The sequence below is a fragment of the Nematolebias whitei genome, chromosome 19 (assembly GCF_014905685.2).
Source record: "Nematolebias whitei isolate Nwh7 chromosome 19, NemWhi1, whole genome shotgun sequence".
Classification (NCBI taxonomy): Eukaryota; Metazoa; Chordata; class Actinopteri; order Cyprinodontiformes; family Rivulidae; genus Nematolebias; species Nematolebias whitei.
Window position 1 is genome coordinate 29161639 of NC_056516.1, and position 10354 is coordinate 29171992.

The 10354-nt window shown below is 37.3% G+C and overlaps 2 protein-coding genes across 2 annotated transcripts in view; both read right to left on the reverse strand.

Annotated features, from left to right (window-relative positions):
* Window positions 1-816: 816 nt before the first annotated feature.
* Window positions 817-2854, reverse strand: LOC119425410 (zinc finger protein 345). Its single transcript, XM_037692936.1, has 5 exons — window positions 2800-2854; window positions 2257-2373; window positions 2052-2167; window positions 1552-1695; window positions 817-1463 (listed from the first exon to the last, which is right to left on the reverse strand). Exons 1-5 carry the CDS (start codon window positions 2816-2818, stop codon window positions 915-917), a joined length of 945 nt encoding a protein of 314 aa, XP_037548864.1. The 5' UTR covers window positions 2819-2854; the 3' UTR covers window positions 817-914.
* An 897-nt stretch (window positions 2855-3751) lies between these two features.
* Window positions 3752-10354, reverse strand: part of ndufv1 (NADH:ubiquinone oxidoreductase core subunit V1) — a 7359-nt gene continuing 756 nt past the window's right edge. The window contains exons 2-11 of the mRNA XM_037693419.1: window positions 9426-9531; window positions 9244-9326; window positions 8968-9138; window positions 8563-8746; window positions 6820-7009; window positions 6512-6724; window positions 6070-6236; window positions 5905-5986; window positions 5647-5792; window positions 3752-4032 (exon numbers count right to left, since the gene is read on the reverse strand). Coding sequence (XP_037549347.1) covers window positions 3949-4032; window positions 5647-5792; window positions 5905-5986; window positions 6070-6236; window positions 6512-6724; window positions 6820-7009; window positions 8563-8746; window positions 8968-9138; window positions 9244-9326; window positions 9426-9530 — 1425 coding nt within the window. The 5' untranslated portion in view covers window position 9531 and the 3' untranslated portion in view covers window positions 3752-3948. The remainder of the gene's footprint in view (window positions 4033-5646; window positions 5793-5904; window positions 5987-6069; window positions 6237-6511; window positions 6725-6819; window positions 7010-8562; window positions 8747-8967; window positions 9139-9243; window positions 9327-9425; window positions 9532-10354) is intronic.

Consider the following 10354-nt stretch of genomic DNA (forward strand, 5'->3'; position numbering starts at 1 on the left):
TTTTTTTTTGCACTAATCCAAACTAAAATTTGTGCAGAGATTGTCAAATTTGCAATAAGGTATTAGATAACTTCTTAAACTTAAAAAAAAATTGGTTTAAATATTAAGAAAAATGAACTAAATTGAATGTATATTTGACTAAATATTGTACTGAAGATATTTGTTGCTGAGCAAAAACTAATTTTGACCTTCTAAACTTATCATTTGCCATTAAAATTACAAATGGGTTTTAAATGTACACGTTATGTTGACTACAAATTATTTGTTTACTTATTTTGGTACATTTCGTTAGTGAGGTCAAAACACTTGTATCTCACTATTAATTTTAACTTTAAGCTGCATTTTAAAGTCATAATCTTTCTTAAAACCAAGTTATGCAAAATCACATTACCCTGCATATTGCAAAATACATTTATTGGGTTACTGAAAGTTTCTGCCTGGCATTACTGAGCAAATATGTAATATGACATATCCACCTTACAGAACAGAAATTTAAGATAAACAAAAAAAAAAATGAAAATCAAGAATACCATTGAATCTACTGAGCATTTCCAGGAAGGACAAATAATCAAGAGGTCTATTTTGACATGCGAAGTTACAGAGTCCTAAACAGCGAAGTGTTTAACATATTTTATTAAGTTTAGAAATATTGTTCTCTAGGAGTTCATAGATTTTATTGAAAAATAAAACACTTAAGGGTAGAAACAAAACATTCACACGCCTAAAAAATAATTAACTTACTAATTTGCGATCAATGTAAAACAGCATAGAAATAACAGTGACAGCACAAATATCTTTGTAGCATGATCTAACATTATTATATTTATATACAGTTAAGTGTTACATTATCCAGGAAAAAAGAAATTATATCTAGCAATCATACAAATGAATGTTGCAAGAGAATATTTCATATATTATCTCTTGTTGAGAACCTTCTGACCCTTAGTATGGAAAGCCTGGTGCAACTTTAGGGCACGTTCTCTTGCAAAGCACTTTCCACAAGTGGGGCAGGAGTATTCTGAGCTGGGAGCTTTATGAGAGGGGGCGCCATGTTTGTCTTGTTTGTGTGCTCGCAGAGCCTCAACAGAGGGAAACGTGCAATCACAATCTGGTTTAGGACAGGGAATGTTGAGCTCAAAAGAGGAGGATTTTTTCCTGCTTCCTATTGCTTTCTCCTCCTTAGCGGCACACTTGGCTTTAGGAACACCTTTTTCGCCCTGGGATTTAAGACCACAGTTCTGGTCACTAGCAAACATCTCCTGGTGCTGCAGGAGATCTTCTTCTGTTTGAAAACCACCATCACACTTGCTGCACTGGAAGGTGTTGATGTCTTCAGATGCTTCTTGGTCGCGATGGACTGCTATGCGATGTCTAGTAAGTCGAGAGCCAGTAGGGAACAAAGCACTGCAGTCCTTGCGAGGAAATCGTCGTTTTGGGCACTTATGTCGTTTGTGTTGGCTTAGCTGCAAGATAATATACAATTATTATTGTAAATAAACAATACTGATCATTTATAGCAAAGAAAAACAATCTCTAAACTTGTGTCTTCACCTCAGTAAAGGTGCAGAACTTTTGCTTGCACCTAGTGCAGGGGAAGGGTGTTTTCTCCCTGTTATGTGTTACTTGGTGCCGAATAAGCTCGTCAGGGCAGTGGAAATACTTGGCACAGTTGAAACAGGTAAACCGTGTATTAGTCTGAAAAATGATGAAAAGAAAATATGAAAAATTAAGATTTCACTAATGTACCGTAAGTAAAGAATGTAAGTTTAACATCCCCCACCCCCCATTTTTATTCAAAAAACATAAGTTTTGCTTTGTTAGAAGCAATCCTGAGGAGTAAAAGAAGAGATTTCACAAAAAAGATGCATAAATGAAACACAAGAGGACAATTTAAAAATTTTTGGGTAATTCAGGATCACTGCAAACATGGTTTGGAATACTTTAAAGTGGCACAATATTTGTGATACTATAAATAGACCCTTATTAACAATTTAATTGATATTTTTGCTACTGTCATTTCACACATTTGTTCCCTTGTCATTTTCTTGTACCTCCTGCAGTTGTTGTGCGTACTGGTCCCGATGATGCTTCTTGATATGCCTCTCTTTGGCTTTAGGTTCACTGAAGGTGATGAAGCACTCAAAACACTGCAGACTCTCGTTGTGAACTGAATCGCAACAAACGGACAAGTTAAAATTCAAAATTGTGTTGTAGAGAAATGATTGTGCAAAAATAAAATAAAGTTTTCTGTCTTACATGGCTTAATGGGGACGACCACAGGCTCGATTCTCTCAGCAGAGGAGGGGGGCTTATGATCTCCAACAATAACTTGCTCTATCTTTAGCATTTCCATGCTGATGTTTCCACGCACAGCTGCAAAGTAAGCAAGATAATGTAGAAAAATTGAAAATTATGAAGTAGCTTATAATCGTAGCTGATTACTACAAAATGCATTTATTAAACATTGCGTAGAAAGCAAAAAAATTCCTTGACTTAAAGTTAAGGTTTTATTGAGTCTATGCGTGTAATTATACAAAACAAACACGTTTACGTTAGCCATAAACCAACTGGGTGATAGAAGGGAGTGATGGTAACAGCTAGCATTACACATCAAGCGACGTCAAAAAGATGCTAAACCTGCGACATCGTTAAATTACTTCAAGAGCAATCTATTTTACACAAACCTCTACTTTATATAATTTGAAATACTCATGTGTGTTTCTGTGATCACTTTTGAATCTCTGTAAAATAATATTAATAAAGAACTAAGTAATTAAAAAATACAGGATACTTTCATACCGTTCTCGTCCACCGACATGAAGACGTTTTTTAGCCTACATCACGTGACGAGGGTGAAGAAGCTATCGCGAGACTTAGAAACGAGATCTCGGTTGTCTTTTGGTCTGACGTAATTATGGACGATGGAAGGTGGAATGTGACGAAATTAAATAAATGCTGTACATCATGAAATAAAGAATTTAAAAGGTACATTTATTTAGTTTACTGGACATTTAATTAATTGTGTATTTAATAATTTAATTGTATATTTAATGTTTTGATTAAATTAAATGATACATTGTGTTTGTCACATTTCAGCCTCCACAGAATTCTCATGAATTGGACATTTTTTAAAAGTTAAATGTTAAGCAACTCTTCATTATTGACCGGTATTTATACCGTTCAACTCATTTGCAACAAACTGTAATTACTGATTTAATTTCATGATGTATTTATTTTTGTCACCTTTAACCCTTCACAGTAGCTAGCTTATTTCCAATTACTGTGGCTCTGCGTGCCAAATGTAAACACACATATTTAACAATTCAGAATTTTTATAACTATGGTAAACCCACCCATGTGACGAAATTTTTTTTTCAGATCACACTGTCTTCTGCCCTTTTTATCTATAGTGGTAAATAATGGAATGAAAAACGATAATTAAAAAGAAAAATTCTTTACAATTTTTCTTTTGGGTCGCAGGGTAGCTGGTGTCTCTCTCGAGCAGTCACAGTGCATGATGCAGCGTACACCCTGGACAAGTGGCAAGTCCAGAGAAAAAACACAACCAAACGTTCACTCTTACTCACCTGGTAGAATTTAGTTAGGGTACTAATGAGCCTAACGTCCTAATGCATGCTCAATAATCCAGGTAGATGAATCTAACAAGGTTGAGTCTGGTCCTCTGGACGGATTCTTCTTTGTTGAAACGTTTTGTGTTTTATGTACAATAGTAAAATAAAACAATCAAAACTTAAATTCAAACGTGATTTAATGTAATAGAACTTTAATGATACTTTAATCCAACAAGGCAGACGTAACTCAAAGCTCGACAAGAAGGTGTCAAGATGTCACATTATCTTTAGTTTAAATAATTTTTGAAGAGCAAAGCTCTGGCTTAGGGGTAGATTAGGACGACCAAGAGTTCAAGAAATAAGATGAAAGAGGGATTTAAGCCCTGGCTTGCTGCTGCTGCTGCTGTTGGTATTCAGCAATTCTGCTTTCCATCAAAGGTCTGAAGTGTCTGACCAATCCCTAGGAACACAGATGGAAAGAAATCATTTATAGTGTAGGTATAAAGTATGCAATCCCAACATATAAACACAATTTACAGAACAAGCAATTATGTGGACTTTTGTATATTCCACCACGACATGAAAAGGAAGAAGTGGAAGGAAGAAAATGGATGGGTGAATTTAGTGGCATCTGGTGGTAAAAGTTGCAAATTACAAGAAGTAATTAAATATCAACAATTAGTCCCTCAACAGTCCTGATGCATGCTCAATAATCCAAGTAGAAAAATGTAACAAGGTTAAGTCAGGTCCTCTGCATGGACTCTTCTTTGTTGAAACATTTCGTCTTTTATACAAAAGACTTCTTCAGTCTGAGAAGTTACAAATAGCCCCGTCTCATAGTGAATCAAACAGTTTGCTGGTGACAGCCAAAACTAGCTTTTCACATGTAAAAGGAGAACAGTCAGCCTAAAAATAAATCGGTAGTGCCCTGATGGCTGCTAGCTAGTCACAGAGGGCTGAGTGAGACTTGCGGTAACAGCATTGTAAGAGGGTGACAGTTGAACATGGAGACCCCAGCCCCTTTTTAACAATGGATGGGTTCTCTTCACAAAGATGGCTTCCTTTAATTTTCTCTCAAACCAACATTCATCCTTATAAAGGATGTGATGATCAAGTCACTCTGCAGTCTACACTCACATGCAGGCCAGCGGTCACTTGTTCAAGGATGAAGATGTTCACATCCTTGATAGAGAGGAACGCTGGTTTGAGAGAGGAGTAAGGAACGCCATCGTTGTGAAGAGAACCCGTTCATTGTTTAACAGGGGCAGGGATCTCTGTGTTCAACTGTAACCCTCTTATAATGCTGTTATTGCATCACTTAGCCTTCTGTGAATCATCAGGGCACTAACAACCAATTGTTAGGGCACTAATGATCTATTGTTAGGCTGATGGTCCTCCTTTTACATGCAAACAGGTAGTTTTGTCTGTCACCAGCAAACTGGTTGATTCACTACGAGAACGATCTATTTATAAAACTGAGTTTATTGCAGCTTCTCAGACTGAAGAAGTCTTTTGGATAAAAGACAAAACGTTTCAACAAGGATGAATCCATCCAGAGGACCTGACTTAACATTATAAGATATTCCCTTAACCCATTCTTTCCTCCAAAAAAATGTCAGAAAAGTTACACTTTTAGGAAAGAATGCGTCTCCTACTGTAGCACATAGACCATTGTTTCATGGTAAACTATAAGGACCCACCACAACTTCTAGGAATGTAAGGTTATACATAAAAATTATCTATTTAACTAATTATGTACCAAGGAAAGCCGGATTATCATACATTTACCTCAGAAATAAATATATCTACACAATATATGTTATTTTTTAATTTAAGGTGTCTGTCAGTAGAATTACCATACTATCCTGATGCATGCTCAATAATCCAGGTAGAAAAAGCTAAAAAAGTTAAATCTGGTCCTCTGGATTTAACTTTTTTAGATTAGAATTATCATACTCTTCTGCTGACAGAGTAATTTAAGAGTGCAACTGCACAAAAAAAATCTGTAAAATTTTGCAGTATTTACCAATAATTATTAAAACTATTTCTTTAAAATGCAAGCGGACAGTTTTACCTGCACGGGCCATGCAGCACCATCACCCAGAGCACAGATAGTGTGCCCCTCAACCTGCTTACTGATCTCCCAAATCATGTCGATCTCTGATGGCCGAGCATCACCGCTAACAAAACGCCACATCATCTTATTCATCCAGTCCACTCCTGCAGAAATGAGAAGATTTTTTTTGTAGTCAGTCAGATGCAGAACAAATATTACCTTGTATGAAAACAATGATGCCATAAATCTATAAAGTGAAACTAAAGCAGTATTTACCCTCTCTGCATGGTGTGCACTGGCCACAACTCTCGTGCTTGTAGAACTCCAACAGGCGGGCAATGGCTTTGATAATATCGGTCTGCAAAAAAGAGCCATTCAGTGATGTACCAGATGTTTGAAGTCTACGTGAGCTGAAATACGCTGCAGAGGTGACACACTCACAGATTTGTCCATGACAATAAGAGCAGCTGTGCCGAGCCCAGTTTGAGCTTGGATGAGGCCATCGAAGTCCATCGGCACATCTTCACACACACTCTTAGGGATGAGGGGAGTTGAGGATCCTCCGGGAATAACAGCCAGCAGGTTATCCCAGCCTCCACGCACGCCACCTACCAGACAGATGTTGGTTTCAATTAAGAGGAGAAAAAAAAAAAAAAAACTTCTGCACTCGTGCTTATGTTAAGCCATCTTAATCTTTTGAGTGCATGACCCTTTAATGCAGGAAAACACGGCAGATGGATTCAAGTTATTCCTTTACAAAGGTTATACTTAATTACAGTAGTCTAAAAAAGCAGTACCTTTAAAACACTCTATTATAAGCCCCTAAAGTTAAAACCCAGTCTAGTTATTTTCTTAAAAATGACATGACTCTTTCCAAGTATACCTGCGTGTCTCTCAACGAGCTCTTTCAGAGGAATCGACATCTCCTCCTCTACAGTGCAAGGGTGGTTAACGTGGCCAGAAATGTTGAAGAGTTTTGTGCCGGAATTTCTTTCTCTGCCAAAGCTCGCAAACCAGGTGCCTCCACGCCGGCAGATGCTGGGCGCCACGGACACCGTCTCCACGTTGGCAACAGTTGTTGGGCAACCAAACACACCTTAAACACACCACATGAAGAGAACGTATGAGAGTTTCCATTGTTTTTTTGCGTTTTATTTAGTAAACATGCCCTTTTTGTGCTCTGGCTCTCACCAACGTCTGCAGGAAAGGGAGGCTTCAAGCGGGGCTTCCCCTGTTTTCCCTCCAGAGACTCAATAAGAGCGGTTTCTTCTCCACAGATGTACGCTCCAGCACCACGCATTACAAACACGTCAAAATCGTAACCAGAGCCGCATGCATTTTTACCAATCAACCCAGCAACATAGGCTTCATTTATGGCCACCTAAGAGAGAAAATATCATCATTGGTCATTGAACAGAAGCTATAAAAGCTAGCAACTTACTTAAAAAATGTACTTAAGCCAGAAAGAGAAAAGATAAGCACATCAAATTTGATCAAATACTTCATAGTTAAATGAAACAAAAATGAAAATAATTTTCTGACAAATTGAAAGAAAGGAAAGAATTTAGTTTCAGCCTAGGAGCAAAATATTATCAAACGGTAAATATTTATTTGTTGAAATCAGGTCTCTCTTGTAAATGAGTCCTCGAGGCTCAATGGGATTTACCTGTCTAAATAAAGGTTGAATGAATTTAACATGTGCATGTGAATTAGAGCTGTCATTTCTAACCCGAACCCGGAGCACGGACCCGCCTGACCCGGATTCGGACTGGGCCATAATAATTTGCTTAATGTGTGGGCCGGGTCGGTGTCAGGCTTTTTATTGTGTCAGGGACATGCACAGTCGACGATCCAATGTATGCAAACATGGCTTGCCATACTACACCTGCTGCACGTGGCCATTTGACTGCGCGTGACGACCGATTGAAAGAGGTAAAAAGTTCATTTAAGCTTCAGATACACTACTGCCAGCGAGCCATCAACCCAAATGGATGTTCATTCAGCTGCTGCACTCAGCGGACGCGCGCGGCAGACGACCCAAACAGGTGAGATCACAAAATATCTGACGTCAGAGCAGGGTCCAATGCAGGCAGAAGCAGGGGAAGCATTTAATGCGCTTTGAGAGCTCCTCAGCTCTGATTTTCTGCCCCCTTCAGCTGCGTATTTCCGCCGACCATTAATAACAGTCGGTGGTATAAGCAGTCAAAGCTTAATTAAAAATGACCATTTTTTTCGGGTTCAGACCTGTAAATACTGTTAATTTGTCTGATCGGGTGGGTTCGGAGATGATGGCTGCGGGCTGAGGCCGGGTCGGTTCTGATTATTTGGACCCGCGTGGAACTCTAATGTGAATATCAAAGTTCTTCTTTCTAACTTCAATTTCAGAAAGTTGTTTTTGCTGTCCAATATACAACTTCATCAATCATTGCTTTATGTTTGTAAAATGTGTTTTTTCTCAGTTTTTTGCACGATTTCAAAAGGTATTCTGTTTTCTCCATAAATAAATCATTTTGAATCACAAAAACCTTTGACAAATAGGTTTAGTACTGGTAGACAAACTCCACAGACTTATTTAGGAATATTATGTGCACATAGTTGCAGAGATTAAGTATTTTGTGTTTATTGAGTTTCTTTTAAACTTAATATTTTGCAACTTCCTTTGCAGTATTTCTTTGTAAAATCTGACATGAGAAATACTTAAGAAACACACTCCAAAAGCCCGTTAAGTATAACCATCGTGTAATATATTTACTGTAACCATATAATATGAACCCATTTTTTTTAATAACATGCATCCACTTTTTAATCAATATTTAGCTATCTAGATGTGATTATGGTAAGAGATAATACATGATGTGCATTTTCTAAATTCCTCTGGCGAAATCAAAAATCATGAAAAATGCACATTTTTAAACTGTGTAATTTCAGGCTCACCTGCAGGTTAGATGACTCGTTGTAGAACTCTCCTCTGATGTAGATATAAGCAGCACGCGCCCCCATGGCCCTTCCAGCGACCAGGCAGCCCTCCACCAGCTTGTGAGGGTCGTGCCGCATGATCTCTCTATCCTTGCAGGTGCCTGGCTCTCCCTCGTCTGCATTCACCACCAAATACTTTGGACTAAAACAGAATGAGGTTGTATAATGCAGCTAAGGTAAGCGAAAAAAAAAAAATCTCATTAAAAATATCTTAATTTGTACCTGGAGACTAATATCTAACCTCTTCAAGGCAAATATTGACACTTTATTAACTTTAAACATTTTAAGAATGTTGTAATTTTACACGAATTGTGATTAAAACAAAAGAATATCCAAAGTAAATCTATACAACTCCTCACTGACCGACCATCGCTGGGCTTGTTCATAAAACTCCACTTCATGCCAGTAGGGAAACCTGCTCCCCCTCTCCCACGCAGACCAGAAATCTTGATCTCATTCAGAATCCAGTCGACCCCCTTCAAAAGAATCTCCTTGGTTTTGTACCAGTCACCTCGTTTCAGCGCCCCTTTCAGCCTAAAGCGTCACAGAAGTGGAAACAATTTTTTTTAATTGGATGTTTTTATCTACTTTTGGCACCAAATCAGTACATGCATCATGCTTTAGATTTCAAAGCCATACCTCCAGTCATGACGACCATAAAGGTTTGTGAAAATTCTGTCCTCATCTGCCAGCGGCCCAAATTTTGTTTTCTTAGGAGCACTCTGGATACATTAAAAATATGATGATCCTGTTGTCACCAGTTAAGCTTATTTTTAATTGAATAAAGATTCCTGAATTGTGTTGAAGCATGAAATAGTTACCTCTGCTGTGCTGTTGAACCTGGTGATAGTGGTCACACCGCCTTGGCAAACAGCAGCTGGGGCACGAACCACCCCACACACCACTGCTCGAGACAAGGACAGCATCCTTTCAGAAAAAAAATTAAAAAATAAAGATTAAAGACAAAAATACAAGATACACAAAACCCACATCACATATTTCAAATTCATTCAACTGTAAAAAAAAAAAAACTAAATTAACCAAAAATAGATGTGCAGACATATGTCAAATATATATTATATTGCCTTTTTTTCCTCTACTGACATTTAAAAAAAAAAAAAACATTTTGAGCAATTTGAACAAAAATAAATTAGATTTTTTTTTTTACACTTAACATGAATTAAAATAATGTGTAATGGTGTTAACACTGCAACACAACAACAGTGATGATAATTATTAATACAAAAAGATGTACTTAGATGCAACTTGTAAAAAGGTTATGGGGACATATGTGAGTACAAATACAATATAGCCTGGTACTTAAAGAGTACATTCCTTATACTTAGGGTAAGAAACAGGTTTGAAATGTACCTGATACCTACCCAGTAAATGCCTACTAACTGGTACTTAATGGGTATTTATTTCAAGGACAGGGCTAAATTATGAGGTGACACTACCCTGTTAGGATACTTAACATATACTTTGCAGTACTCAATGAGTACAGTACATACCAATTACCGGTGTGTACTCAGTAATTTCTCGACTGTACAGTATTGCTAGCGGAATGAAATATAAACAGCATGTTTACGCCTTACATATTTACATAGAGCAGTCAGAAAATAAAATGTATTTTTGAATATGAAAAACAATATATATATATATATATATATATATATAAAAATACATTTTATTTTCTGTATGTTCTATGTAAATATGTAAGGCGTAAACATGCTGTTTTTATTTCATTCCG